Raw genomic sequence first — 27361 nt, forward strand, 5'->3', positions numbered from 1 at the left:
CTCAGAATACCATTATAAAAAAATATATATTTTTACATCCATCTAAACTGTGATCCATCTGAAACTGTTTTAGCAATTTGAATTTCATTTTTCTGTCATCATTTTATCCTCCCAGTCTCCATGATATGCATGTTTCCTGTCCAATAGACCAGTCCAAAGCCTCAGCCAATCCCACTCTAACCAATCATTAGGAAGTGCAGGAGAACAAGCCTGGATCACAGTTTTCCCCCCGCCCTCCCCTCACCCCACCATCCCACAAGGAATTTCCCTCCACCCACAATGGAAAACAGCCAGGGATATGCTGAATAATTTCCTATGATGACAATGTAGAGTTTGGGAATTCTTTCTGTGCCTGTGCCTTTCACTCCACATCCAGTATATTGGACTGTGCCAAATTCCTCAGTTTATAAGCCTCAAGAATAAGTTACAGTGCAATGCAAGAATAGCCCTAACCAATGAGTAAATTCTTCACTCTTTTCCACAGTTATGCAATATTTCAACAACCTTCTTACTTTATTGATTTTCCTTTAACTTTCCATTTTGTCTTATATTTGTTTCCAAAGACCACTTAAGGCACAGATTCATTGGGCCCAAGTTTCCACATGATTTGCACCTGATTTTTTAGGAGCAACTGGTGGAGAACGGACTATCTTAGAAATCGCAATTCTCCACATTTTTTTTTCTGCAGTTCTAGTCAGGTCGAACAGTTCTACTTTGGAACAAAATTTTTTCTTCAAAAGGGGGCGTGTCTGGCCACTGACGCCTGATTTGAAAGTTTCCACAGTGAAAACGTACTCCAACCTAAAAGTAGAATGGAGCAAGTGAAGATTTTTGTAGAACTGAAAAAACCTGTTCTACACATTAAAAAATCAGGCGCAGGTTACAAATTAGGCGTCCAGAACGAGGTGGGGGGGGGGGGGGGGGGGGGAAGAGGGAAGTCATTAAATTCTATAATACATCCTTATTTATACTTATACAAATATTATACAAATAAATCCAACCTGAATAAACATTTATAAGCAAAGAAAAGATTAAATAAACCATCTTCCTACCTGTGTGAAAGTGCTTCAGGCAGGCCTTTCGGGACCGAAGGCTGCCGGCCCGTCCCCAGCACCAGATTTACAGGTAGGTGGCGTTGGGTTGGGTCTGGGGGGGGGGGGGGGGGGGGGGGGGGGGGAAGAGGGAGAGAGAGGGGGGGGGGGGGGAGGGGAGGTCAGGTTGGATCCAGTCCGGGAGCGGGAGTCGGGTCGGGTCCAGTGGGGGGTGGGGTCGGGTCGGGAGCGCGGGTCGGGTCGGGGAGGTGGGGAGCGTGAACAGGAGCGCGGGTGTCAGGTCTGGTCCGGAGGCAGGGCGGGGAGCGAGTGTCGGGTCTGGTCGGCGGGAAGCGAGTGTCGGGTCTGGTCGGGGGGGGGGGGGGGAGCTGGAGCTGGCCGTGGGAGGAGCCTTATTCACGCAGCCCCAGTGAGGCCATTCAGCCAGGGCTAGGGACTGCGTGCTTCGGGCCCCTCCCACACAGTTCGGCACCTGGAGCTACTGCACTTGCGTGCCCACTGTAGCGCGCATGGGCAGAGGTCCCGGCACTGTTTTCAGAGCAGGGACCTGGCTCCGCCCCCCCCACAGCTTGTGCTGGCTGCGCCGAGGGCCAGAGGACCTGCAGGGAGGTGGAGAATACCGAGGATTTTTTTAGGCGCACTTTGTGGCGCGGAAAACGGGCGTCCAGGTCGGGACTGCGCCGTTATAGGCGCGTGTGGAAACTTGGGCCCATTAATAGCACAACCATAGCTTGTAAATGTGCAACTATAACAAGAGGAGACTTCCCAAGATTGGGATGCTTTACCAGGACTAGGAGGCCATTTATTCCACATGTAACCCTCTGCTAACACTTTGGATTACAGAATACACAGTCAATATTCTGGAAAGCGGACAGCCAACTAACACAGATGGGGGGGGGGGGGGGAGGGGGGGAAAGGAAGAAGAGGAAAGAAACAGTTTTTTTATTTAAACTACTCCCCTCAACTCTCTAAATAACCTGAAAGATAACCTGGTTATATATATCTGATTGTCTCAAGCAGATAGATATTTCATCCCACTGGTGAAGTAGTTTGCAATGGCAGGCACAGAATGGCCCAATCACTTTAATGGGAGATGAGCTTTAAATTGCTTCGGGAAGGAGATAATCCAGAGGCTGCCTAACTCCGAATATACTTCTACAGGTTGAATGTGCAGCAGCACCCAGCTGCTAGTGATAGTATCCAAACTCGGGCAACGCTGATTTGCCTGCCGACGCCTGTCTCAAGTGCACCTTCCCATTAATGAATTTCCAAATGCACTTGGCACACTACAATAACCCACATCACCAAAGCAGCTGTGGAAGGAAGTAGAAATGTGAAACATCTGTCTCTACTAAGGGATTTTTTTGGAGATTACATTAAAAGCTGCAAGGACCTCCTTAGACTTTACTTCTCCGTTAAGTGTCATCAGATCAGCTCTGTTAACTTCTTTTACACGTTTTTAGTCCAGGATAAGAAAAGACCATTAGGCCCACATGTGCTTTCGGCTGATTTCTTGCTGCTTGCTAACCATCCCCCAACTCCTGAGAGAGAAGAATAACCAGAGACCTGTGACCAAATTATGGGCGCGGGGCGCACACCTGAGTTGAGCTGTCGAGTTTTTCTTTAGAATGTTAAGTTTCCCAATAGAGAAAAAATACTCTGCTGCATTTGGTCTCATCTAATCTTTTTCATTTTTACTGACCATTAAAGCTAAAGAAAAAGAAAGTTTTTAAATCATAAAATGATTGGTGGCCATGTTTCAGGCATATATCCAAACTATATCTTTCCTATTAATTTTTCACTATTTAATATATACTAGTCAGTTTCTCACAGTATTGCAAATGGGGAATTGAGACAGTATTCATGCCAAGCAGGGTCAGACGTGGGGGTGGGGGGGGGGGGGGGGAAGAGGAGAGAGAGAGAGAGAGAGAGAGAGAGAGAGAGAGAGAGAGGGAGAGGGAGAGAGATGGGGGGAGCGGGGGAGGGAGAGCGGCGAGGAAAGCCAGAGACAGAGACCTTCAACTGGCCTCATTCCAGATTACTATCCAGTGACATCTGCTGAAAGTCTAGATTATATGGACATCTGGTGAGGACAGGGCTGGGTACTACTGCTCTCCATGATGGCTAGAATCTGCAAGTAGTTCTATGTAAGTTCACGCATGAAGAATAGCCATCTGGGTAAGGGTACGGGGGAGGGTGACAGCATCAGTAGAACTGTTGTCAAACTATAGTCACAGAATCTTTGACGCAATATTTTTAACAACAATTACTTATATTTAAAAACTTACCTGTCTTCCTTGTTTATCTGGTCTCCAAATCCTACTGTATCTACAATTGTCAGCTTTAGCCGTACATTACTCTCTTGTAGTTCATAGCTGCATGATTTTAACCTGACACCAGGTTCATTGTGGGATGCTTGCGCATTTTCAAACTTAGTGTTGAACAACGTGTCCATTAATGTTGATTTACCGATACCAGTTTCACCTAAAAGATTATATAAAAAATTCTGCTATTTAATATGCAAAATTTCTCAGTTAATTCCTCTAGTTTTATTCTTGGACCTTATCAGTTAAAAAAATCCCCAAATATATCTCTTACTATTTCAAACATTCTGTACATGAAAACTCACAGTGATGGAGACAGTCTGCCTAGATTCATAACTGATGTTTACTTAAAACAGATGATCAATGACAATATAACAGTGGAAACAGAAATACCCAACAATAATGCTTGATTCAAACATTGAATGTTTCTGTTCCAAACATTCTAGTCATTCTACAACATTCCTGAATCACGTAGAAGGCAAATACAAAGTCTTGATCCAAAAACAATATTTCTTGTATATATTTTGTTTCAGTTATATGCATCATGATATATTACATTCTTCTCATATTTTTAAACATGCATTAGTTTGGCTTCAGTTACAGTTTCTGGGTGGCCTGTGGACCACCATGGCAACTTTTGCAAATGTTTACTTTGTCTTGCTTTTGAGGAAATCAAAAAGGCATTCTTCTATAGATTCATGGTCTGAAAACTGTGGCCTTGTCGAAGTCCTCACCGTTGGCGAGGCCACACAAAAGCCGGCTCTAGGGGCGCGATGCGCATTCGCAAAAAACCTGCTTTTCCAATCTGTCAAAATTTCTTGAGCGATTCTATGCCTCCCCGAGAGAAGGACATCCGTGTGGCAGAGATAGGGCTATTTGCTCAACTCATGCCCAGCGAATTTCCTTCAAACTTTTACGCCTGGTAAAAGCAGGCGCATAGCTTACTTTTACCAGCATTAACACTTTTAAAACATAGAAAAATTAAATGTATTCATTTTTATATTAAAAACCCTGACCATTAAGTTTATTTTTAACCCTATTACAACACATTTAAAACATTTTCCCCACCATTGTTTTTTCAAACATTTAATTTCAATTAATTTTAAATATATGTGAGGTGTTTTTTAAATTTATTGTGCTGTGTGTGTTTGGGGGTTATTCTCATTGATGGTAATGGGAGCTCATACAAACAGAGCTCCCATTATCAATGAGAATGCAGGTACTAGATAGTGACTGGTGGTCCAGGCCCATGTGATTCCAGCAGATGCGTTTGTACGTGGAAGACAGGTCCCCATACGTTACGCAGCGAATGAAGGCCTCAAACAGGAATCTTACATTCCTCCGGGACCAACAGGTAGTTTCATAGGTTTTTTTGGGGACAGCGACATTCGTACGAAGGACGCCTCCAACCGCAACCTTCGGCCCAATACTGTCCAATACATTAGCCACGAGCCATATGTGGCTAATTGCAAATCCAGATGTGACTAAGTGCTTTTCTGATTAGTAAATAAAAATGGAGCAATAGACACTGTTGTTGAGTAAGTGATCTCAATACTCATATTCGCAGTGTAAGTGTGTGTACTTTAACCTTTATGTGTGTTTGTTGGTAAAATGGTCAGATGGAAAGAATAGTGTTTTTTGATTGTTGTGAGTTCCATGGTTACTGAATGGTGGTCGATGCTTGTTATGTAAATATACCTGTATTGTGTGAGTACATGCAAGATGTTTTCTACTAATATTGGTGCACATGGCAAAAACAGTGTTGCCACAGCCACACCTGTGGCTAGTCAGCCATTTCAATTGGACAACACTGTTGTAGATTGTTTAACCATCCCATCTCGTCTTTTCTCACCACTTCTCTTGACCCCTCCATGGTCTTCAAATTATCAGTACTGGATGAGCAGAAATTTTCTTCAATTAAATATTGGGAAGACCGAAGCCATTGTCTTTGATCCCTGCCACAAACTGAGTTTCCTAGCCACTGACTCCATCCCTCTCCCGAACATCTGTCTGAGGCTGAACCAGACTGTTCGCAACTTAGCTGTCATATTTTTAGCCGTTCTACAACAGAAATATCATAGCTATACCCATAATATAAAATCTTACATCTCTGTGCAACTAGTCATTGTTTTCAGTCCCTGGCACAAACTCTGTCCCTCTCCACAACGTCTGTCGGAGGCTGAACCACACTGTTCACAACCTAGGCGTCATATTTGACCCTGAAATGAGCTTCTGGCCATATATCTGTGGCATAACTAAAACCCGTTATTTCCACTTCTGCCCCTGCCTCATCTCATCTACTGCTGAAACCCTCACTTGACTACTCCAACGCACCAAAATTCAGCAGCCCGTGTCCTAACTCTCACCAAGTCCCACTCTCGCATCTCCCCTGTGCTCGCTGACCTTCATTGGCTCCTGGTTAAGCAATGCCTCGAATTCAAAACTCTCATCCTTGTTTACAAAGCTCTCCATGGCCTTGCCCCTCCATATCTCTGATATTTCCTTCAGCCTCACAACCCTCAGAGATGTCTGCGCTGCTCTTGAGCATCCCTGATTATAACTGCTCAACCATCGTTGGCCGTGCGTTCAGCTGCCTGGGCCCTAAGCTCTGGAACTCCCTCCCTAAACCTCTGTCTCTCTACCTCTCTTTCCTCCTTTAAGATGCTCCTTAAAACCTACCTCTTTGACCAAGCTTTTGGTCATCTGCTGTAATTTCTTCTTATGTGTATCGGTGTCAAATTTATTTGGTTTGTCTTATAACACTCGTGAAGCGCCTTGGGATGTTTTACTATATTAAAGGCGCTATATAAATACAAATTATTGTTGTTGTATATATTTCCACTTTGATGTTTGTATTATTCGGCATGTATTATCTATTGCTGGTATCTGCCCAAGAATTCCTGCGGAATTCCTAAAATGCATTCAGGAGAACTTCTTTAGCCAGTATGCAACAAGCCCAACAAGGGAGGAGGCGGTTCTGGACTTGGTTTTTGGGGAATGAAGAGGGGCAGGTGAAAGGGGTATCAGTGGGAGAACATTTTGGTGCTCGAGATAATTTTTCAGTAAGATTTAGGGTAGTTATGGAAAAGGACAAAGGTAGACCAGGAAAAAAAGTTCTCAATTGGGGTAAAGCCAATTTGCTGAGCTGAGATGGGATTTGGCCAAAGTGGACTGGAAACGGCTACTTGATAGTAAATCAGTGTCAGAGCAGTGGGAGGCATTCAAGGGAGAGATCCTGAGGGTACAGAGCAAGTATGTTTCCTAAAAAAAAGGGTGGGGCTAACGAATCTAGAGCCCCCTGGATGTCAAGGGATATACAGGGTAAGATAAAGAAAAAAAAGGAAACTTATGACAGATTCCGAGAACTCAATACTGCAGAAACTCTAGAGGAGTATAAGAAGTGCAAGGGTGCAATTAAAAAAGATATCAGGAAAGCAAAGAGAGAGCATGAAAGAATGTTGGCAAGTAAAATCAGGGAAAATCCAAAGATATTTTATAAATACATTAAGAGCAAGAGGATAACTAGAGAAAGAGTGGAGCCTATTAAAGACCATAAAGAAAGTCTGTGCGTGGAGACAGAAGATGTGGGTATGATTCTTAATTAACACTTTCCATCTGTTTTCACAAAAGAGAGAGGCGATGCAAACTTTGCAATGAAAGAAGAGTGTGAAATATTAGATGAGATAAAGGTAAGTGAGAGGAATTATTAAGGGGCTTAGCAGCTTTGAAAGTGGATAAATCCCCAGGCTCAGACGAAATGTATCCCAGGCTGTTAAGAGAAGCAAAAGAGGAAATAGCAGAAGCTTTGACCATCATTTTCCAATCCTCTCTGGCTACAAGTAGTGCCAGAGGACTGGAGGACTGCTAATGTTGTACCTTTGTTTCAAAAAGGGAGAAGAGATAGACCAAGTAATTACAGGCCAGTCAGCCTAATCTCAGTGGTGGGAACATTATTGGAAAAAATCCTGAGTGACAGGATAAATCTTCATTTGGAAAGACATGGATTAATCTAAAGACAGTCAGCATGGGTTTGTTAAGGTAAGGTTGTGTCTGACTAACTTGATTGAATTTTGAGAGGAGGTAACCAGGAGGGTCGATGAGGGCAGTGCATATGACGTAGTGTACATGGATTTTAGCAAGGCGTTTGATGAGGTCCCACATGGCAGACTGGTCACGAAAGTAAAAGCCCATGGGATCCAGGGCAAAGTGGCAAGTTGGATCCAAAATTGGCTCAGACAGGAAGCAAAGGGTAATGGTTGATGGGTGTTTTCGTGACTGGAAGGCTGTATCCAGTGGAGTTCCGCAAAGGTCAGTGCTGGGTCCCTTGCTTTTTGTGGTATACATCAATGACTTGGACTTGAATATTGGGTGTATAATTAAGAAGTTTGCAGATGACACTAAAATAGGCTGTGTGGTTGATAATGAAGAAGAAAGCTGCGGATTGCAGGAAAATATCAATGTACTGGTCAGGTAGGCGGGGCAGTGGCAAATGGAATTCAATCCAGAGAGGTGTGAGGTAATGCATTTGGGGAGATCTAACAAGGCAAGGGAATACACATTAAATGGTACGACATTGAAAAGTGTAAAGGAACAAAGGGACCTTGGAGTGCAGGCCCACAGATCCCCAACGGTAGCAGGCTAGGTAGATAAGGTGGTTAAGACGACATTTGGAATACTTGCCTTTATTAGTCGAGGCATGGAATACAAGAGCAAGGAGTTTATGCTTCAACTGTATAAAACACTGGTTAGGCCACAACTGGAGTAGTGTGTGCAGTTCTGATCACCACATTACAGGAAAGATGTGATTGCACTAGAAAGGGTGCAGAGGAGATTTACAAGAATATTGCCTGGACTGGAGAATTTTGGCTATGAGGAAAGATTGGAGATGCTTGGTCTGTTTTCTTTGGAACAGAGGAGGCTGAGGAGAGACCTGATTGAGATGTATAAAATTGTGAGGCCTGGATAGAGTGGATAGGAAGGACCTGTTTCCCTTGGCAGAGGGGTCAACAACCAGGGGACATAGATTTAAAATAATTGGGGGGAGGTTTAGAGGAGATACGAGGGAAAATGTCTTCACCCAGAGGGTAGTGGGAGTCTGGAACTCACTACCTGAAAGGGTGGTAGATGCAGAAACCCTCACCATATTTTTAAAATACTTGGATGTACACTTAAAGTGCCATAAACCTACAGGGCTACGGATCAAGAGCTGGAAAGTGGGATTAGGCTGGATAGCTCTTGGTTGGCCGGCACGGATATGATGGGCCAAAATGGTCTCCTTCCATGTTGTAAATTTCTATGATTCTATGAAGAATGGGGATCAAAATCTGTGGAACTAGCCGTGATTTGGTCCCAGTCACCTGAATTTTTCTGGTGGGGCTATTTATCACAGTGGCTGCACTCAAATTAGTCAGGTGGGAGGCTCTGAATGTCACTGCAGCAGTGAGATGCACCATCGGGCTGCTGTGAGGAGAAAGCCCAGCAGCCTGCCCAGATTGGACTTTACAGGAGTCAATACAGACAATCCCAGCAATTCCATTTTTATTTACATGCTTAGCAAACTATGACTGAAATCTTGTTGCGTGAAGCTAGTAAACTTCCTTTATTTTATCAAAGAGGTTAAACCATTTAAATAAATGGCTTAACCCCTTCATTAAAGTCGTGGACAAAGAAATTTCACACAAATATATCAACATGTATGTTACTAATAACGGCTCAGCACAAAATCAGTCTATAACTAGTCAAATCCACTACCAAATCTAACCTAGAGATAAAGAATGTTAGAAACCTAAATCACTTGTGTAAATAAGATAGAATTACTGACTTTCTTTACTTGGTCTGTTTTTGGTCCAGATCCTGAATTGGTGAAAACAGGATATGGCATGAAGATTTACAAACTGGCACCCCCTTCCTCCTCGCCTGATGTTTAACTGCAGCAACTTAAGAGTAGTTTAAAATAAAATCTGTGGTCAATTTAAGCCAACCAGGAGGATCATTAGTTAGTTTTTATGGGGGGGGGGGGGGAGGGGGCGGAATTTCACTCAAAAAGCACTGCTAAAATTTAAGAAAATGGTTACCTCAATTATAGTTGTGTGTTTTTGTTCAGTTTTTGTGCTCATAGAAATGAGAATGAGTTTTGGCAAAGAGATAACTTTTCCCTTTCAAGCACCTTTTATCATCGAGCACTCCCAGTCAGATATAGCAAAACTAAGCACAAAGTAAAGTCCCCTGTTTTCTACTCCAATGACATGCTTCACCCACACACACAAAAGACTGTCTCCTGCTGTACCAGTATGACATTCATTTTATTTCTCTCACCAGTCTTCCTGTAGACTCCTGGATTGAAATTTTGATTTGGAGCTAAAATAGGGACAGTAAATCCTGTGGGACCACGAGGAATTGAGTATAATATCTAAACAACTTTTTCACAAATGACCATTACGGCTTGTAGACAGAGGAGGCTTTCAACCCATCAGTTTGTGCTAGACATGAATCCAAGTTCCAGAGTCCAAAAGGCCAGTATCCTAACCAACTACAATACCCGACCCCTGTGTACATGTTCAAAGAGTTTGCAACAAATCTGTAGAAAAATAGATACATCTAAGTTAAGTAAATAATTTAATATTTGGCATTTTACAGTTTAAGAGAAATGATAAATACATCAGTGAACTTTTACTCGCTTGATCAACTGTACCACAAGCTCCCCACACCCAAATATTCAGAGTATAAACTGGGTACTGCAGTATGACCAATGTAACTATCTTTACTCAAAACTTGAGTGCTTGTCTATCTTTTAAAACATTTTAAGGTTTAAAAGATTGCCTCACATTAACTGCTGTTGTAAATCAGATATTTATACATAGACTAATGTCAGTCATGGGTAAACTTTAGAATTCATAATTCAAGATAAAATTAATATGCATTTAGAAATGTATGGGTTAATCAAGTCAACGTGGATTGGTTAAAGGCATGTTGTGTTTGGCGTTTGATTACATAACCAACTGGTTAAAGAGAATGCAGTAGATGTGGTGTATATGGATTTTCAGAAAGCACTCAATAAGGTGCCTCAAAGAAGCTTGTTTGAAAAATTCAGATGTATGGCACAAGAGGAAATATAGCAGCATAGTTAGAAAGATAATTGACGAATAGGGTAAATGGGTGTTGCTTGAACTGAGGAAGGTTTGGAAGTGGTGCACCTCGGGACAGTGTTGGCTCCACTTTCGTTTTCGGTATATAAAGACAATTTGGACATGAGTATAGGATTTCATAAGAACATAAGAAATAGGAGGAGTAGGCCATACAGCCCCTCGAGCCTGCTCTGCCATTCAATATCATGGCTGATCCGATCATGGACTCAGCTCTAATTCCCTGCCCGCTCCCCATAACCCCTTATCGCTTAAGAAACTGTCTATTTCTGTCTCAATGTCCCAACTTCCACAGCTCTCTGAGGCAGCGAATTCCACAGATTTACAACCCTCAGAAGAAATTTCTCCTCATCTCAGTTTTAAATGGGTGGCCCCTTATTCTAAGATCATGCCCTCTGGTTCTAGTCTCCCCCATCAGTGGAAACATCCTCTCTGCATCCAACTTGTCAAGCCCCCTCATAATCTTATACATTTCGATAAGATCACCTCTCATTTTTCTGAATTCCAATGAGTAGAGGCCCAACCTACTCAACCTTTCCTCATAAGTCAACCTCCTCATCCCCGGAATCAACCTAGTGAACTTTCTCTGAACTGCCTCCAAAGCAAGTATATCCTTTTGTAAATATTGAAACCAAAACAACATGCATTATTCCAGGTGTGGCCTCACCAATACCCTGTATAACTGTAGCAAGACTTTCCTGCTTTTATATTCCATCCCCTTTGCAATAAAGGCCAAGATTCCATTGGCCTTCCTGATCACTTGCTGTACCTGCATACTATCCTTTTGTGTTTCGTGCACAAGTACCCCCAGGTCCCGTTGTACTGCAGCACTTTGTAATCTTTCTCCATTTAAATAATAACTTGCTCTTTGATTTTTTTCTGCCGAAGTGCATAACTTCACACTTTCCAACATTATACTCCATCTGCCAAATTTTTGCCCACTCACTTAACCAACATCCTTTTGCAGAGTTGTTGTGTCCTCCTCACACATTGCATTTCCTCCCATCTTTGTATCATCAGCAAACTTTGCTACGTTATACTCAGTCCCTACTTCCAAGTCGTTAATATAGATTGTAAATAGTTGGGGTCCCAGCACTGATCCCTGTGGCACCCCACTAGTTACTGATTGCCAACCAGAGAAACATAGAAAATCGGAGCAGTAGCAGGCCATTCGGCCCTTCGAGTCTGCACCGCCATTCAACATGATCATGGCTGATCCTCTATCTCAACACCACATTCCCGCTTTTTCCACATACCCCTTGATGCCTTTTGTGTCTAGAAATCTATCTATCTCCCTCTTAAATATATTCATTGACTTGGCCTCCACAGCCTTCTGTGGTAGAGAATTCCACAGGTTCACCACCCTCTTGAGTGAATAAATTTCTCCTCAGCTTGGTCCTAAATTTCCTACCTCGTATCCTGAGACTGTGACCCCTTGTTCTAGACATCCGAGCCGGGGAAACAGCCTCCCTGCATCCAGTCTATCCAACCCAGTCAGAATTTTATACTTTTCAATGAGTTCCCCTCTCATTCTTCTAAACACTAGTGAATACAGACCTAGTCGACCCAATCTTTCCTCATATGACAGTCCTGTCATCCCAGGAATCTGGTGAACCTTCGCTGCACTCCCTCTATGGCAAGTATATCCTTTCTTAGGTAAGGAGACCAAAACTGCAAACAATACTCCAGGTGCGTTCTCACCAAGTCCCTGTATAACTGTAGTCAAATTCTCTTGCAATGTAGGCCAACATACCATTTGCCTTCCTAACTGCTTGCTGCACCTGCATGTTTGCTTTCAGTGACTGGTGTACAAGGACACCCACGTCCTTCTGTACATCGACACTTGCCAAGCCATCAACATTTAAATAATACTTTGCCGTTATGCTATTCCTACAAAAGTGGATAACTTCACATTTATCCACATTACACTGCATCTGTCATGTGTTTGCCCAATCACTCAACCTATCTAAATCGCCTTGCAGCGTCTTTGCATCCTCCTCACAACTCACAATCTCACCTAGTTTTGTGTCATCAGCAAACTTGGAGATATTGCATTTGGTTCCCTCATCCAAATCATTTATATATATTGTGAATAGCTGGGGCCCAAGCACTGATCCCTGTGGTACCCCAATAGTCACTGCCCGCCACCCCGAAAAAGACCCGTTTATTTCTACTCTCTGTTTCCTGTTAACCAATTTTCAATCCATGCCAATACATTACCCCCAATCCTATGTGCTTTAATTTTGCACACTAGCCTCTTACGTGGGACTTTATCAAAGGCCTTCTAAAAATCCAAATACACTACATCCACTGGTTCTCCCTTATCTATTTTATCAGTTACATCGTCAAAAAACTCAAGAGAATGAACCATTTAACCCAACTCTTTGTTTTCGGTTAGTTAGCCAATCCTCTATCCATGCTAATACATTACCCCCAACCCTGTGAACTTTTATCTTGTGCAGTAACCTTTTATGTAGCACCTTTCAATCTGAAAATTTGCTGATCACAGAAAAGGAGGTTTTGCAAATAATGAAGAGGATGGCAAATGACTTCAGGAGGTCAGAGACAGAACAACAAAATGAGCAGACAGGAGAGATATATCTTAATGTGAACAAGTGAGAGAGAAAAAAAAAAAGAGTGCGAGTATCTTAAGGGGAAAACAGTGAAGGTGTGGATGAACACTTAGGGATACAATACATAATTACCTGAAATTATGTGTAGATAAAACCACAAAATAGGCCAAAATAATTTGGGGTTTTACAAATAAGGGCATTGAGTGTAAGAGTAAAAAAGTAATGATGAATTGATATAAAATATTGGCTCGGTCACAATAGAATCCTGCATGCAATTCAGTGTGCCACATTATGGAAAAGGCATTAAAGCCGTAGTGAGTGTACAACATACATTCCCTGGGATAGTGCCACATAAAAGGTTACTGCACAAGATAAAAGTTCACGGGGTTGGGGGTAATATATTAGCATGGAGAGGGGATTGGAGAGTAGGGATAAATGGTTCATTCTCGGGTTGGCAATCAGTAACCAGTGGGGTGCCGCAGGGATCAGTGCTGTGACCCCAATTATTTACAATCTATATTAATGACTTGGAGGAAGGGACTGAGTGTAACGTAGCCAAGTTTGCCGACGATACAAAGATGGGAGGAAAAGCAATGTGTGAGGAGGACACACAAAATCTGCAAAAGGACATAGACAGGCTAAGTGAGTGGGCAAAAATTTGGCAGATGGAGTATAATGTTCGAAAGTGTGAGGTCATGGCAGAAAAAAATCAAAGAGCAAGTTATTATTTAAATGGAGAAAGATTGTAAAGTGCTGCAGTAGAGCAGGACCTGGGGGTACTTGTGCATGAAACACAAAAGGTTAGTATGCAGGTACAGCAAGTGATCAGGAAGAGCCAATGGAATCTTGGCCTTTATTGCCAAGGGGATGGAATATAAAAGCAGGGAAGTCTTGCTACAGTTGTACAGGGTATTGGTGAGGCCACACCTGGAATACTGCATGCAGTTTTGGTTTCCATATTTATGAAAGGATATACTTGCTTTGGAGGCAGTTCAGAGAAGGTTCACAAGGTTGGTTCCAGAGATGACGGGGTTGTCTTATGAGGAAAGGTTGAGTAAGCTGGGCCTCTAACCAAGGAAATAAAGGAGTGTATCAAATTAAAAACCAATGCTTAGAAGGTGGCCAAGGTTAGTAGGAAAATTTTAAACGACAGCAAAGAATGACTAAGAAAGCAACAAAGAAAGGAAAGATAGATTACGAAAGTAAACTTGCGCAAAACATAAAAACAGATAGTAAAAGCTTTTACCAATATATAAAACGGAAGAGAGTGACTAAACTAAATGTTGGTCCCTTAGAAGATGAGAAGGGGGATTTAATAATGGGAAATGTGGAAATGGCTGAGACCGTAAACAATTATTTTGCTTCGGTCTTCACAGTGAAAGACACAAAAACCATGCCAAAAATTGCTGGTCACGGGAATGTGGGAAGGGAGGACCTTGAGACAATCACTATCACTAGGGAGGTAGTGCTGGACAGGCTAATGGGACTTAAGGTAGACAAGTCCCCTGGTTATGATGAAATGCATCCCAGGGTATTAAAAGAAATGGCGGAAGTTATAGCAGATGCATTCGTTATAATCTACCAAAATTCTCTGGACTCTGGGGAGGTACCAGCGGATTGGAAAGCAGCTAATAGAACGCCTCGGTTTAAAAAAGGGGGCAGACAAAAGGCAGGTAACTATAGGCCGGTTAGTTTAACATCTGTAGTGGGGAAAATGCTTGAAGCTATCATTAAGGAAGAAATAGCGGGACATCTAGATAGGAAAAGTGCAATCAAGCAGACGCGACATGGATTCATGAAGGGGAAATCATGTTTAACTAATTTACTGGAATTCTTTGAGGATATAACGAGCATGGTGGTTAGAGGTGTACCGATGGATGTGGTGTATTTAGATTTCCAAAAGGCATTCGATAAGGTGCCACACAAAAGGTTACTGCAGAAGATAAAGGTACGCGGAGTCAGAGGAAATGTATTAGCATGGATTGAGAATTGGCTGGCTAACAGAAAGCAGAGAGTCGGGATAAATGGGTCCTTTTCGGGTTGGAAATCGGTGGTTAATGGTGTGCCACAGGGATCGGTGCTGGGACCACAACTGTTTACAATATACATAGATGACCTGGAAGAGGGGACAGAGTGTAGTATAACAAAATTTGCAGATGGCACAAAGATTAGTGGGAAAGCGGGTTGTGTAGAGGACAGAGAGGCTGCAAAGAGATTTAGATAGGTTAAGCGAATGGGCTAAGGTTTGGCAGATGGAATACAATGTCGGAAAATGTGAGGTCATCCACCTTGGGGAAAAAAAAACAGTAAAAGGGAATATTATTTGAATGGGGAGAAATTACAACATGCTGCGGTGCAGAGGGACCTGGGGTCCTTGTTCATGAAACTCTTTTGGTGCATGAATCCCAAAAAGTTAAGTTTGCAGGTGCAGCAGGTAATCAGGAAGGCGAATGGAATGTTGGCCTTCATTGCGAGAGGGATGGAGTACAAAAGCAGGGAGGTCCTGCTGCAACTGTATAGGGTATTGGTGAGGCCGCACCTGGAGTACTGCGTGCAGTTTTGGTCACCTTACTTAAGGAAAGATATACTCGCCTTGGAGTGGGTACAGAGACGATTCACTAGGCTGATTCCGAAGATGAGGGGGTTATCTTATGATGATAGATTGAGTAGACTGGGTCTTTACTTGTTGGAGTTCAGAAGGATGATGGGTGATCTTATAGAAACATTTAAAATAATGAAAGGGATAGACAAGATAGAGGCAGAGAGGCTGTTTCCACTGGTCGGGGAGACTAGAACTAGGGGGCACAGCCTCAAAATACGGGGGAGCCAATTTAAAACCGAGTTAAGAAGGAATTTCTTCTCCCAGAGGGTTGTGAATCTGTGGAATTCTCTGCCCAAGGAAGCAGTTGGGGCTAGCTCATTGAATGTATTCAAATCACAGATAGATAGATTTTTAACCAATAAGGGAATTAAGGGTTATGGGGAGCGGGCGGGTAAGTGGAGCTGAGTCCACAGCCAGATCAGCCATGATCTTTTTGAATGGCGGAGCAGGCTCGAGGGGCTAGATGGCCTACTCCTGTTCCTAATTCTTATGTTTTTATGTTCTACTCATTGGAATTCAGAAGAATAAGAGGTGATCTTATCGAAACGTATAAGATTATGAGGGGGCTTGACCAGGTGGATGCAGAGAGGATGTTTCCACTGATGGGGGAGACTAGAACTAGAGGGCATAATCTTAGAATAAGGGGCCACCCATTTAAAACTGAGATGAGGAGAAATTTCTTCTGAGTGTTGTGCATCTGTGGAATTCGCTACCTCAGAGAGCTGTGGAAGCTGGGACATTGAATAAATTTAAGACAAAAAGAGACAGTTCCTTAAACGAAAAGGGACTAAGGGGTTATGGTGAGCGGGCAGGGAAGTGGACCCGAGTCCATGATCGGATCAGCCATGATTGTATTAAATGGCGGAGCAGGCTCGAGGGGCCATATGGACGACTGCTACTCCTATTTCTTATGTTCTTATGGAAAACTATAATTATGAGACCTGGCTTGAGATACTGGGACTACTTCCGCTGAGCCAAAAAAGCTCAGAGCAGATATAATAGAAGTGTTTCAAATTGTGAAGGGTTTTAAAAGAATGAATATGGAAGTAGTACTTCCTCTGGCTGGGAAGTCAGTGATGAGGGGTCATCAATGTAAAATCACAGAGTGAGGACAGAATTTAGGAAACATTTCTTTCCACAGAGGATTGCTGGAGCATGGAATGCTTTGCCACAGGAAATGGTTGAGGCAGAGACCATTGCAACTTTTAAGGCAAAGTGGATAAATATTTGAAAAGTTGCAAAGTTATGAGGAGAGACCAGGGCAGTGCGATTACCTTTAACTTGCTCCAGCAAAGAGCGGCACAGAAATGATTGGCCAAATTGCCCTCCTTCAGTGCTCTAAACTTCAATGGTTTTATGGGGGGAGCGTGGCTATCTAATCTCTATACGAGGAGGAGTTCGGATGGACTGAATGGCCTTCCTCATCTTCATCTACCTTGTGATCTTGCAGTAAAACTGACTTATTACCATAACATTTCACCATTACTTTTTTTTTAAATAAAAAGCAAGAATATTTTTTCTTCAGGAATGTGCTTTTTGCCTTTCCATACAAACTGTTACTCTTCAGACTCCTTTTGGCTAATTTTATTAATTTGTCAAGTTTAACAAAGCTGAAAATAAATTAACTCTACACAGCACAGTAAAATCTATTGATCCACAGCAATCCCAAGGACTGAGGCACAAAGTCAGCAAAAATATTTTTACTGTATTCTTATGGAGATGCTGCATCTCATTAACAGGAATAGCATCGATTCGAGTCACCCAAACAATTCCCTCTTTATTCCCAGATATTCTAGTGTTTTCCCATTCAAGCTTAGAATTGATTTGCACTCCATCCCATGGAAAAATATAGTTTTTAAAATAAAATATAAGATGCCAAGTGAAAACTGAGGTCAACCCTTGCTCCCTGAACTCATTTTTTGTGCTGCCAGACTGTCTCCCCTCCCTAAACACAGAGACCATTTTTCTCCTACAAAAGCAACAGTTGAAGAAACCTCAGAAGCGCTACGTCAGCACATCACTGACAAAGTAACCACTATGTTCATACCAAGTTCACTGAGCTCGTGATCGGATTGTGGTACAAGACTTCAGCGATTTTAACAAAGCGATTTCCATGCACCACACACCACGCTAGATTCACTCCTATTTGATGCAATTTTGCAAGGCAATTTCTCCATTCAATTTGTGAATCAAGAGATCCAGTGTTTCAAGTGAATTCTAATGCTAAAAACTAGCAGAATACAGAATTCTTGATCATCGCATTGTTGCAACCGGAACAAAAAGCAAGATGGTGTGTATTTCATTTGGGCTTTAATGCACCACAAACCATTCTGATGCATGCTAAAGTAAAACTAAATAAAGCCTTCTGAAATATTATATTGGCACTAGATTTATGGGCATTAAGATTATTTTCTTCAAACAGCCAATTCTATTGAGTGTACAAAAATTAAAACAGACTAAAAGTCCAAGACAAATTTAAACTAAATAGTCCTAACCGTTTACAATTTTTCTAAAATTAATCTACAGAATATTTAAAAGTATTTTAAGGTGGTTACAAATAATATGAAAAACAGAACTCCATTAGAGCTCCATTTGCTTTGCAGCTTCAAAGCAAAGTTGAAATAAATATTTTTAAATATAAGGATAGTTGATAGACCTTGGTGCAAGGCTTCAATATATAGTACAAGTTGAGCCTCTGAAATACGGAGTTCTGAAATTTGGAATGTTCCAGAATCCGGAGCGATCCGTGGCCGGGTTGTCCGGAAACTGGAAAATGTTCCAAAATCTGGACTCCCCCACCTCAGCCGCCCAACCTCCCCCCCACCCCCTCCTTGGCCTCCTGCCTCAGCTGCCCCCCCCCCCACCCCCCAACTACCTACTTCGGCCCAGGCATTTCCAGATTCGGGACGTCGCAAAGACATTCCGAAATCTGGAACGGCCTCGGTCCCGGACGCTCTAGCAGGTTTTACTGTGCACACCAGAGTGGTGAACTGCAAATTTACATGTTTTATTAAAAATGTACAAGATGAAAACTTAAAATTATCAAAATATATAATTCAATATATAAATTCATAAGTTAATTGGCAGATAAGAAACAATCTCTCATCTCAACAGATTCAATAGGTTTGTCTTCAGATTATTTTACTGACAGCAAAATATACACCCTCTTTTGTGCATTTTTTAAGACAAGTATAAACAGTTTAATAAAATTCAAATGAATGTAACCTACAGTTCTATGACAAATGTGAAGCAACAATAACACAACTGAAAACAATGTATCACAAAGAATCCCAGCCTGACAGGACACATACTACAAAGCAAAAGACTGGGCTGAATTTTAATGTGGAAGATGGGTTGGGGGTGGTGGCTCTGAGGAGGTCGGGAAACCCTGAAGAACAGGATTCCTGCAGGCCCTGCCACATTTAAATGGCAGGGCCTAATTTGCATGGATGGCCTCAGTTTCCTACCTGCAGCTAGCCAGACGGAGGGGCTGCCTGGTTCCGGATGGGTAGGTCTGTGGCATTGGGCCACAGAGAGGAGGGAGAAAGGGATCACGTGGGGGCTGGAAGGTGACTGGAGGAGCACACATCAAGCTGTGCACAGACCCCTGGTATGCAAACACTAAGTGTCACTATGTGCTGAGGTTCGACCTGTCCCCAGTGTTGCGAAGGATGGGTCTGGCCACGAATCGCCCCCACCAGTTGCACCATGCCTGTCCACCTGCCCGTCGTGGAAAAGTTTTTCAGAAAAAACCCCTTTGACCACAAGGCCATAAAGCAGTGGTCGGCACGTAAGGTCCTGGATGCCCTACGACAGCAGGAGAGGGTGGACCCTGTCAGGTGGTTCCCCGAGCGGACTGTCAAACTCGTCTGGCAGAACGTCTCATCGCCAGAGCTTTCACACAAGCACCAAGACGTAGCTTGGTTGGCGGTGAGGTGGGCCCTACCTGTCAGATCCTTCATGCACAGCCGGGGTTTTAGAGACACGGCACTCTGCCCCAAGTTGGCTGTGGTGCGGACAAGACTGTCATCCATCTCCTTCGGGATTGCCCCTTTGCAAGGCAGGTCTGGAAGGAGATGCAGTGGTTGCTGTCGAGGTTCATCCCAAGCAGCACCGTAACACAGGCACAAACCAAGACAGACATCATCTGCTGCTGGAGGGCCATCAACTCGGTGAAAGACGCACTTTGGTCTTGCCGAAACTTGCTGGTCTTCCAGAGCAAGGAGATGTCCACGTCTGTGTGTTGCAGACTGGCGCAATCCAAGATCCAGGAGTACGTGCTGAGGGACGCACTAAAAATTGGCTCAGTCACCGCAAAGGCACGGTGGGGAAGAGCCACAGTTTAAAGCCCTTCCGTCACGGTAAACCCAGGGTCTGGAATCAGTATAAAACTCCCCTCGGGCTGCAATGGTAAATCTTTTGTATACATAGAGCACCATGATCTGCAAACACCTATGTAGTGCCATGTATAATGCAAGTTCTTTTTACTAATGTATATTGCAAAGAAATGTAACTGAACCCTCACCCATTCCGTGTACCGTATAGTGCCACATGTAACGTAATTTGATGACTGTATTATAATGTATCCTGGATTGTACTGAAATGCCGTCAGCATCCAAATGTATTGTATGTAATTGCTGACCGCATCCAAATGTACTGAACAGCCTTCCAATGTATTGTGCAAATTTTTATATGAATGAAGTATATTTTGAAATTTAAAAAAGACTGGAGGAGCACGAGGTGGGGTTGCTAAGGATCGGGGGTGTGGGCATGTGAAGAGGATTGACAGCAGGCAAAGGATCGGGTGGTGTGGGGGGAGGGGAGAAATTGCTGCACTGGGGATTGGCGGCTGGCGAAGGATTGGGGTGGGGTCTGATCTATTAATTATAGTATAAAAAGATAATGGTTAATAATGCCTGCTCTTCAAACGATTCCAGAACAGTTAAGTCAGGTAGACTTATTTGAGAAAAGCAGCTTTGAAATAAACAACTACAATTGTTTATGTAATTAAACGGTTCTCAAAGATTCAGGAACATACGTCACGAGGGCGTTTGTGGCATATACCTTTGATGTAGGCATAATACGATGTATAAAGGAGCATGGTTTTCAACAGTTCTTCGGAGGGTTCGAAAGATAGAACTAGAATCGGAAATGCCACTCTCTATGTACAGTATAGATCAATCACCTAGTCTGGATATCAATAAAATCTGCTCCGTATAATCCAGTATCGAGTGTCTTGTGCTTGATTGAAGCATGTCGTTGTGAACCATAGAAGGAGGCTGACTAACAGCTGAATGTTAACAACTGACAATATTCTCAATTACTTCCCTAATATGCACAAGTCTTCAAAGCAGGGATTGTTTCAAAAATGCAAATTTTTACAGGCACTTCATGTTAATTAAAAATATTTCCTGAAAAAGGTGGCACAAGTTCTTTCAACAACTTATATTTATATAGAGCCTTTAAAGTAGTAAAACAGTCCAAGGTGCTTCACAGAAACGTTATAAAACTAAATCTGACACTGAGCCACATGAGGAATGCACATTTTGTGCCATGTGGGAACTCTACAATGATTCCAGTGTCCTGGACAACTACATGTGCGGGAAGTGTCATCAGCTGGAGGAGCTCAAGCTCTAGATTTTGGAGTTTGAGCAGCAGCTAGTGTCACTGCGGTGCATCGTGCGGCTAAGAGCTACACAAATAGCACGTTTCAGGGGGTGGTCACCTCACAGCGCAAGAGTGTGCAGGCAGAGAGGGAATGGGTGACTGCCAGACAGAAGAGGAGGACCAGGCAGGTAGTGCAGGAGCCCCCCGAGCGCATCCTGCTCTCCAACCAGTATTCAGTATAGGTAGCGATGGTTCCTCTGGGGAGTACAGCCAGAGCCAAGTCCATGGCACCATGGGTGGCTCAGCTGTACGGTAGGGGGGGGGGGGGGGGGGGGGGGTAAGATCAGGAAAGCAATAGCGATAGGAGATTCAATAGTTATGGGAACAGACAGGCGTTTCTGTGGCCGCAGACGTGATTCCAGGATGGTATATTGCCTCTGTGATGCCAGGATCAAGGATGTCATAACATTGAGGGGGGAGGGTGAACAGCCAGAGGTTGCGGTCTGTATCAATATCAGCGACATAGGTAGAAAGAGGGATGAGGTCATTCAGGCAGATTTTTGGAAGCTAGGAGATTAAAAAGCAGGACCCCAAAGGTAGTAATCGGCGCCACGAGCTAGTGAGTATAGACATAGGAGGATAGAGCAGATGAATATGTTGCTGGAGAGATGGTGCAGGAGGGCTTTAGATTCTTAGGATATTGGGATTGGTTGTGGGGGAGATGGGACCTGTACAGGCCGGATGGGTTGCACCTCATCAGAGCTGGGATCAATGTCCTCACGGTGGGTGGGGGGTAGGGAGGGGGTTGCTATTGCTATTGGGAAGGGTTTAAGCTAATTTGGCTGGGGAATGGGCAACCAGGATGTAGCATTAGAAAGGAGAAACAAGGTGCACAAAGGAATGGGAGAGAGAAATACCACTAGAGTAAGAAATAATATAGGTGGGGTCAGACTAAGGGATAATACAAGGTGGTCTAAGATAGGTTTACAGTGCATGTGTGTGAATGCACAAAGTGTGGTAAATAAGATTGGTGAGCTACAGACGCAAACAGACACGGGAATATGATGTCATGGCGATAACAGAGAGCTAGCTCAAAAAAGGGCAGGATTGGGTACTTCAGGAAAGATAGGGATTGAAGTAAAGGAGCTGGGGTGGCAGTAGTAAGGAGAATATTACAGTGCTGGAGAGAGAGGATGTCCTGGAGGGGTCAAGGACAGACTCTATTTGGTTATAGTTGAAAAACAATAGAGGTGCCATTACACTACTGGATGGATTCTACAGGCCACCAACAAGTGGAAAGAATGTGGAGCGGCAAATTTGCATGGAAATTACAGAGAAATGCAAGAACTACAGAGTAGTGATAATGGGGGACTTGAACTATCCCAATACAGATTGGTATACTAATAGTGTAAAGAGTAGAGAGAGGGAAGAAGTTCTGAAGTGTGTTCAGGAGAACTGTCTTAATCAGTACTTTTCTGGCACAATGAGGAAGGAGGCATTGCTGGATCTGATTCTGGGGAATGAGTTGGGTCAAGTAGTGCAAGTGTCATAAGGTTTAGACTAGCTATGGAAAAGGATAGGGAGCAATCTAAAGTAAAAATATTTAATTGGAGGAAAGCCAATTTCAGTGGGTTGAGAATGGATCTGGCCCGGGTAAATTGTTGGCAGGCAAAACTACAGTCGAACAATGGGCTGCCTTTAAAGAGGAGATTGTTCAGGTATAGGCGAGGTACATTCCCATGAGGAGGAAACATGGGGCAACTGAAATCAGAGCTCCCTAGATAACGAAAGAGATAGAGAGCAAGATGAAACAGAAAAGGGGGGCCTATGATACGTCAGGTTAAGAATACAAGTGAGAACCAAGGCTGAATATAGAAAGTTCAGAGGGATAGTGAAAAAGGAAAGAAGAGGGAAAATGAAAACAGATTGGCAGCTAACATAAAGGAAATCCAAAAGTCTTCTACAGGCATCTAAATGGGTAGTAAGAGAAGGGGTGGGGCCGATTAGGGACCAAAATGGAGACTTGCGCATGGAGGGAGAGGGCATGGCTAAGGTACTAAATGATTACTTTGCATCTGTCTTTACCAAGGAAGATGCTGTCAAAGTCAGAGTGAAAAAGGAGATAGTTGAGATACTGGATGGGATAGAAATTGCAACGGTGGCGGTACTAGAAAGGCTGGCTGTACTTAAAGTAGATAAGTCCCCAGGACCAGATGGGATGCATCCTAGGATGCCGAGGGAAGTAAAGGTGGAAATTGCGGAGGTACTGGCCATAATCTTCCAATCCTCCTTGGATACGAGGCTGGTGCCACAGGACTGGAGAATTGCAAATGTTACACCCTTGTTCAAAAAAGGATGCAAGGATAAACCCAGCAACTACAGGCCAGTCAGTTTAACCTTGGTAGTGGGGAAGATTTAGATACGATAATCAGGAACAAAATTGTCACTTGGACAAGTATGGATTAATCAAGGAAAGCCAGCATGGATGTGTTAAAGGAAAATTGTGTCTAATTAACTTGATTGAGTTTTTTGATGAAGTAACAAAGGGTTGATGAGGGCAATGCGGTTGATGTGGTGTACATGGACTTCCAAAAGATGTTTGATAAAGTGCCACATAACAGGCTTGCCAGCAAAGTTGAAACCCATAGAATAAAAGGGTCAGTGGCAGCATGGATACGAAATTGGCGAAGTGATAGGAAGCAGAGAGAGAGTAGTGGTGAATGGTTGTTTTTCAAGACTGGAGGAAGGTATACAGTTGGTGATCCCCAGGGGTCTGTACTAGGACCACTGCTTTTCTTAATATATATTACTAACTTAGACTTGGGTGAACAGGGCAAAATTTCAAAATTTGCAGATGACACAAAACTTGGAAGTATAGTGAATACTGAGGAGGATAGTGATAGACTTCAAGGAGACATAGATAGGCTGGTGGAATGGGTGGACACGTGGCAGATGAAATTTAATGCAGAAAAGTGCAAAGTAATACATTTTTGGAGGAAAAACAAGGAGAGGCAATATAAACTAGTGGGTACAATTCTAAAGGGGATACATGAGCAAAGAGACCTGGGTGTTTTGAGCACAAATCGTTGAAGGTGGCAGGGCAGGTTGAGAAAGTGGTTAAAAAAGCATATGGGATCCTGGGCTTCATAAATAGAGGCATAGAGTACAAAAGCAAGGAATTTTGATGACCATAAAACACTGGTTCAACCACAAACGGAGCATTGTGTCCAATTCTGGGCAGCGCATTTTAGGAAGGGTGTGAAGACCTAAGTGAGAGTGCAGAAAAGATTTACAAGAATGGTTCTAGGAATGAGGGACTTCAGTTACATGGATAGACTGGAGAAGCTGGGGTTGTTCTCCTTCGAGCAAAGAAAGTTGAGAGGAGATTTGATAGAGGTGTTCAAAATCATGAGAGGTATAGACAGAGTAGAGAGAGAGAGAAACACTGCTCCCATTGGCAGATGGGTCGAGAACCAGAGGACACAGATTTAAGGTGATTGGCAGAAGAACCAAAGGCGACTGGCAGAAGAACCAAAGGCGACATGAGGAAAAACATTCTTACGCAGCAAGTGGTTAGGATCTGGAAGACACTGCCTGAAAGGATGGTGGAGGCAGATTCAATTGTGGCTTTCAAAAGGGAATTGGCTAAGTAACTGAAGGAAAGAAAATTGCAGGACTACAGGGAAAGGGTAAGGCAGTGGGACTAGCTGAAACGCTCTTGCAGAGAGCCAGCACAGCCTATAACCAAACTATGGGCCCAAATTTGGCCCACCCATTTTTTCGGCACACATGAGATGCGCCGTTAGGCTCAAAACAGCGTCAAAAAAATGTCCCCGGATTCTGGCCGCTCTATTGACTCTCCCGGGGCTTGGCGCGGCGAGGGGATTTCATTGGGGGGTCAGAGCTAGGGCCCTGCACGTGAAAGAGTGCCGGCAGCTGTCCGTATGCTGCAGCGTGGGATCGGGGGGGTGGGGAGGATGAGAGTTTTGATCTGGGGGGGTGGTGGGGTGTGATAACTGTGTAGCCAGTAATTTTAATGAGCTTACTCAAGACTTTCCTTAACCCTGTTGATGAAAATACTTTCCTACATAACATAAGAATCATGAGTAGGAGGTACTTCTATTTTTTATTTGGATATTTTGAAAAAAATTATGTAAATATGTTTTGTCTCTTTACTTTTTATTTTTGTAGTTTAAGCTTCCACGAAAGCTTCTGTTGTATAGTAAATTAACTTTGCAAAGTTTGTCAATGATGTCCTGTATAGCTGTTTGATCCTATTCACATTCTTTAGTCAAGTCATTAGTACCTACCTGCGCTGAGTTCTTAACTCTCCGCAAGGGTTTTCTGTGCGGCCACAAGTGGCCACATACGCTGGCCTAAGTTAGTTTGCAGTAACTATTAGCTGTGCAAAGTGGCCTAAATGGCCAAAACGGGCACAGGTGGCTGTTAACACCCCCTTTTGAAAAAAAACTTTAAAAATCCTAACTAACTCACTTACACTGGCGCAAATTGAATGTGCAAAATGAGGATCTTTAAGATACTCCAGAAAAATCAAGTTGCTCCAAAAAAAAAAACCGGAGCAACTCCTGGGCAATTTTGAGCCCCAAGATTCTACATTAGGGCTTGGTCAAAGTGGTAGGTTTTAAGGAGCATCTTAAAGGAGGAAATGGAGGTAGAGAGGCAAAAAGTTTTAGGAGGGAATTCCAGAGCATAGGGCTTTGGCAGCTGAAAGCACAGTATCAATAGTGGAGCGATTAAAATCTGGGATGTTCAAGAGGCCAGAATTAGAGGAACACAGATATCGCGAAGGCCAAATCTTACAATAAAGTTCAACGAGCTGATCTTCATCTCAGCACAAGAACAAAATTTGGAAAGTGCAGATTTTTTTCATGTGCTTTGCTGTTTAACATCCATACAAATGAATCCCAGTTTAAATTCTGCCCCAAATTTCCCATCCTGTACAATTAACATTGACGATAAAGGCAACAGAACATCCAGTGTCAGTCTAATAATGTAACAGACCATGTCAATATGTTGATGCTTTATAGAATGATTTATGAATACAAGTCCCCATATCAGGATCATTTTGAAACAACAGAGGGAAAAATCAACCTTGCCTGCTCTTGAATACATACTGGTTACTGAGTAGCACTGGCAGAAGTCAGGGAGTAGGTTAGTTAGAAGCATGTTTTTTTTTTAAAACACCCTTTTAAAATAAGAAAGGAGTTTCATACTTGAATAGCTTTCTTTCACCTGCAGGATTATACTGAAGTTTGATATTTGTTTTAATATAAACATGCAGCATTGTAAATGCTAATTAGTATATTGCACACCAAATTTCAAAATGCTTCATGTAGAGCAGAACATGTCACATGGTTGGCTTCAGGCCATTTTTCACTCTCCGCTGGACTTTCATGATTAAGAATAAACAAAACCCGGTGGGAAGACTGTTTTTTGTAAGCCACCTGCCTTGTGATGTTCAGCAGACAATGCATTACTAATGGACTGTCCAAGAATGTACAACATTCACTGCTCTTTCCGATAGGACATAGTTAACATTAACAAAATCAGACTTGGCTATACACGGACTGGATGAAATTGTGTCAAACAGCTTTAACATATGAACTTATGTTCTATTTGTATTCAACAGGTTTATGAACTCAATAAAAATCACAATGTGTGACATTCCAGTATGTAAAATTTCATTTTTTTCATTTTAATATTTAAACATACAATTAAATTACAATTGGATGGCTCCATTTCTGTGCTGCACAATGAAATTTGTCCACGATAAAAATGTGTCTGCAGAATCAGTTTTCAGGAAAATTATTTTAAAACTAAAGCACTGATTTAAATACCCTATTAACTAGTGATTTCTGTCAGCAAGCATCCATTCAGAAAGAGACTATTAGTTAATCTTTGTTACATTTCAATAGATTTTTAAAAAAAAAAACACTGCAATGTAACAAGAACAACAGAAGAAAGGAATGTACATGGAATTGTCAAAGGAACAGGAGTCGGCAATTGCTCTGTGTAGCAAATGGCCATCTCTACTGCAGTT

General features: G+C 42.8%; 1 protein-coding gene across 4 annotated transcripts in view; it reads right to left on the reverse strand.

Moving 5' to 3' along the window:
- The window catches only part of LOC139244423 (septin-11), a 139850-nt gene that overhangs the window by 38940 nt on the left and 73549 nt on the right, over nt 1–27361 (reverse strand). For all 4 annotated transcript variants that reach the window (XR_011589889.1, XM_070871026.1, XM_070871025.1 and 1 more), the window contains one exon: nt 3341–3536. Coding sequence is in view for 3 of the 4 variants with exons in the window: in XM_070871026.1 (XP_070727127.1) it covers nt 3341–3536 (196 nt within the window). In the remaining variant the exon portion in view is untranslated. The remainder of the gene's footprint in view (nt 1–3340; nt 3537–27361) is intronic.

This window comes from Pristiophorus japonicus, chromosome 2 (genome assembly GCF_044704955.1).
Source record: "Pristiophorus japonicus isolate sPriJap1 chromosome 2, sPriJap1.hap1, whole genome shotgun sequence".
Classification (NCBI taxonomy): domain Eukaryota; kingdom Metazoa; phylum Chordata; class Chondrichthyes; family Pristiophoridae; genus Pristiophorus; species Pristiophorus japonicus.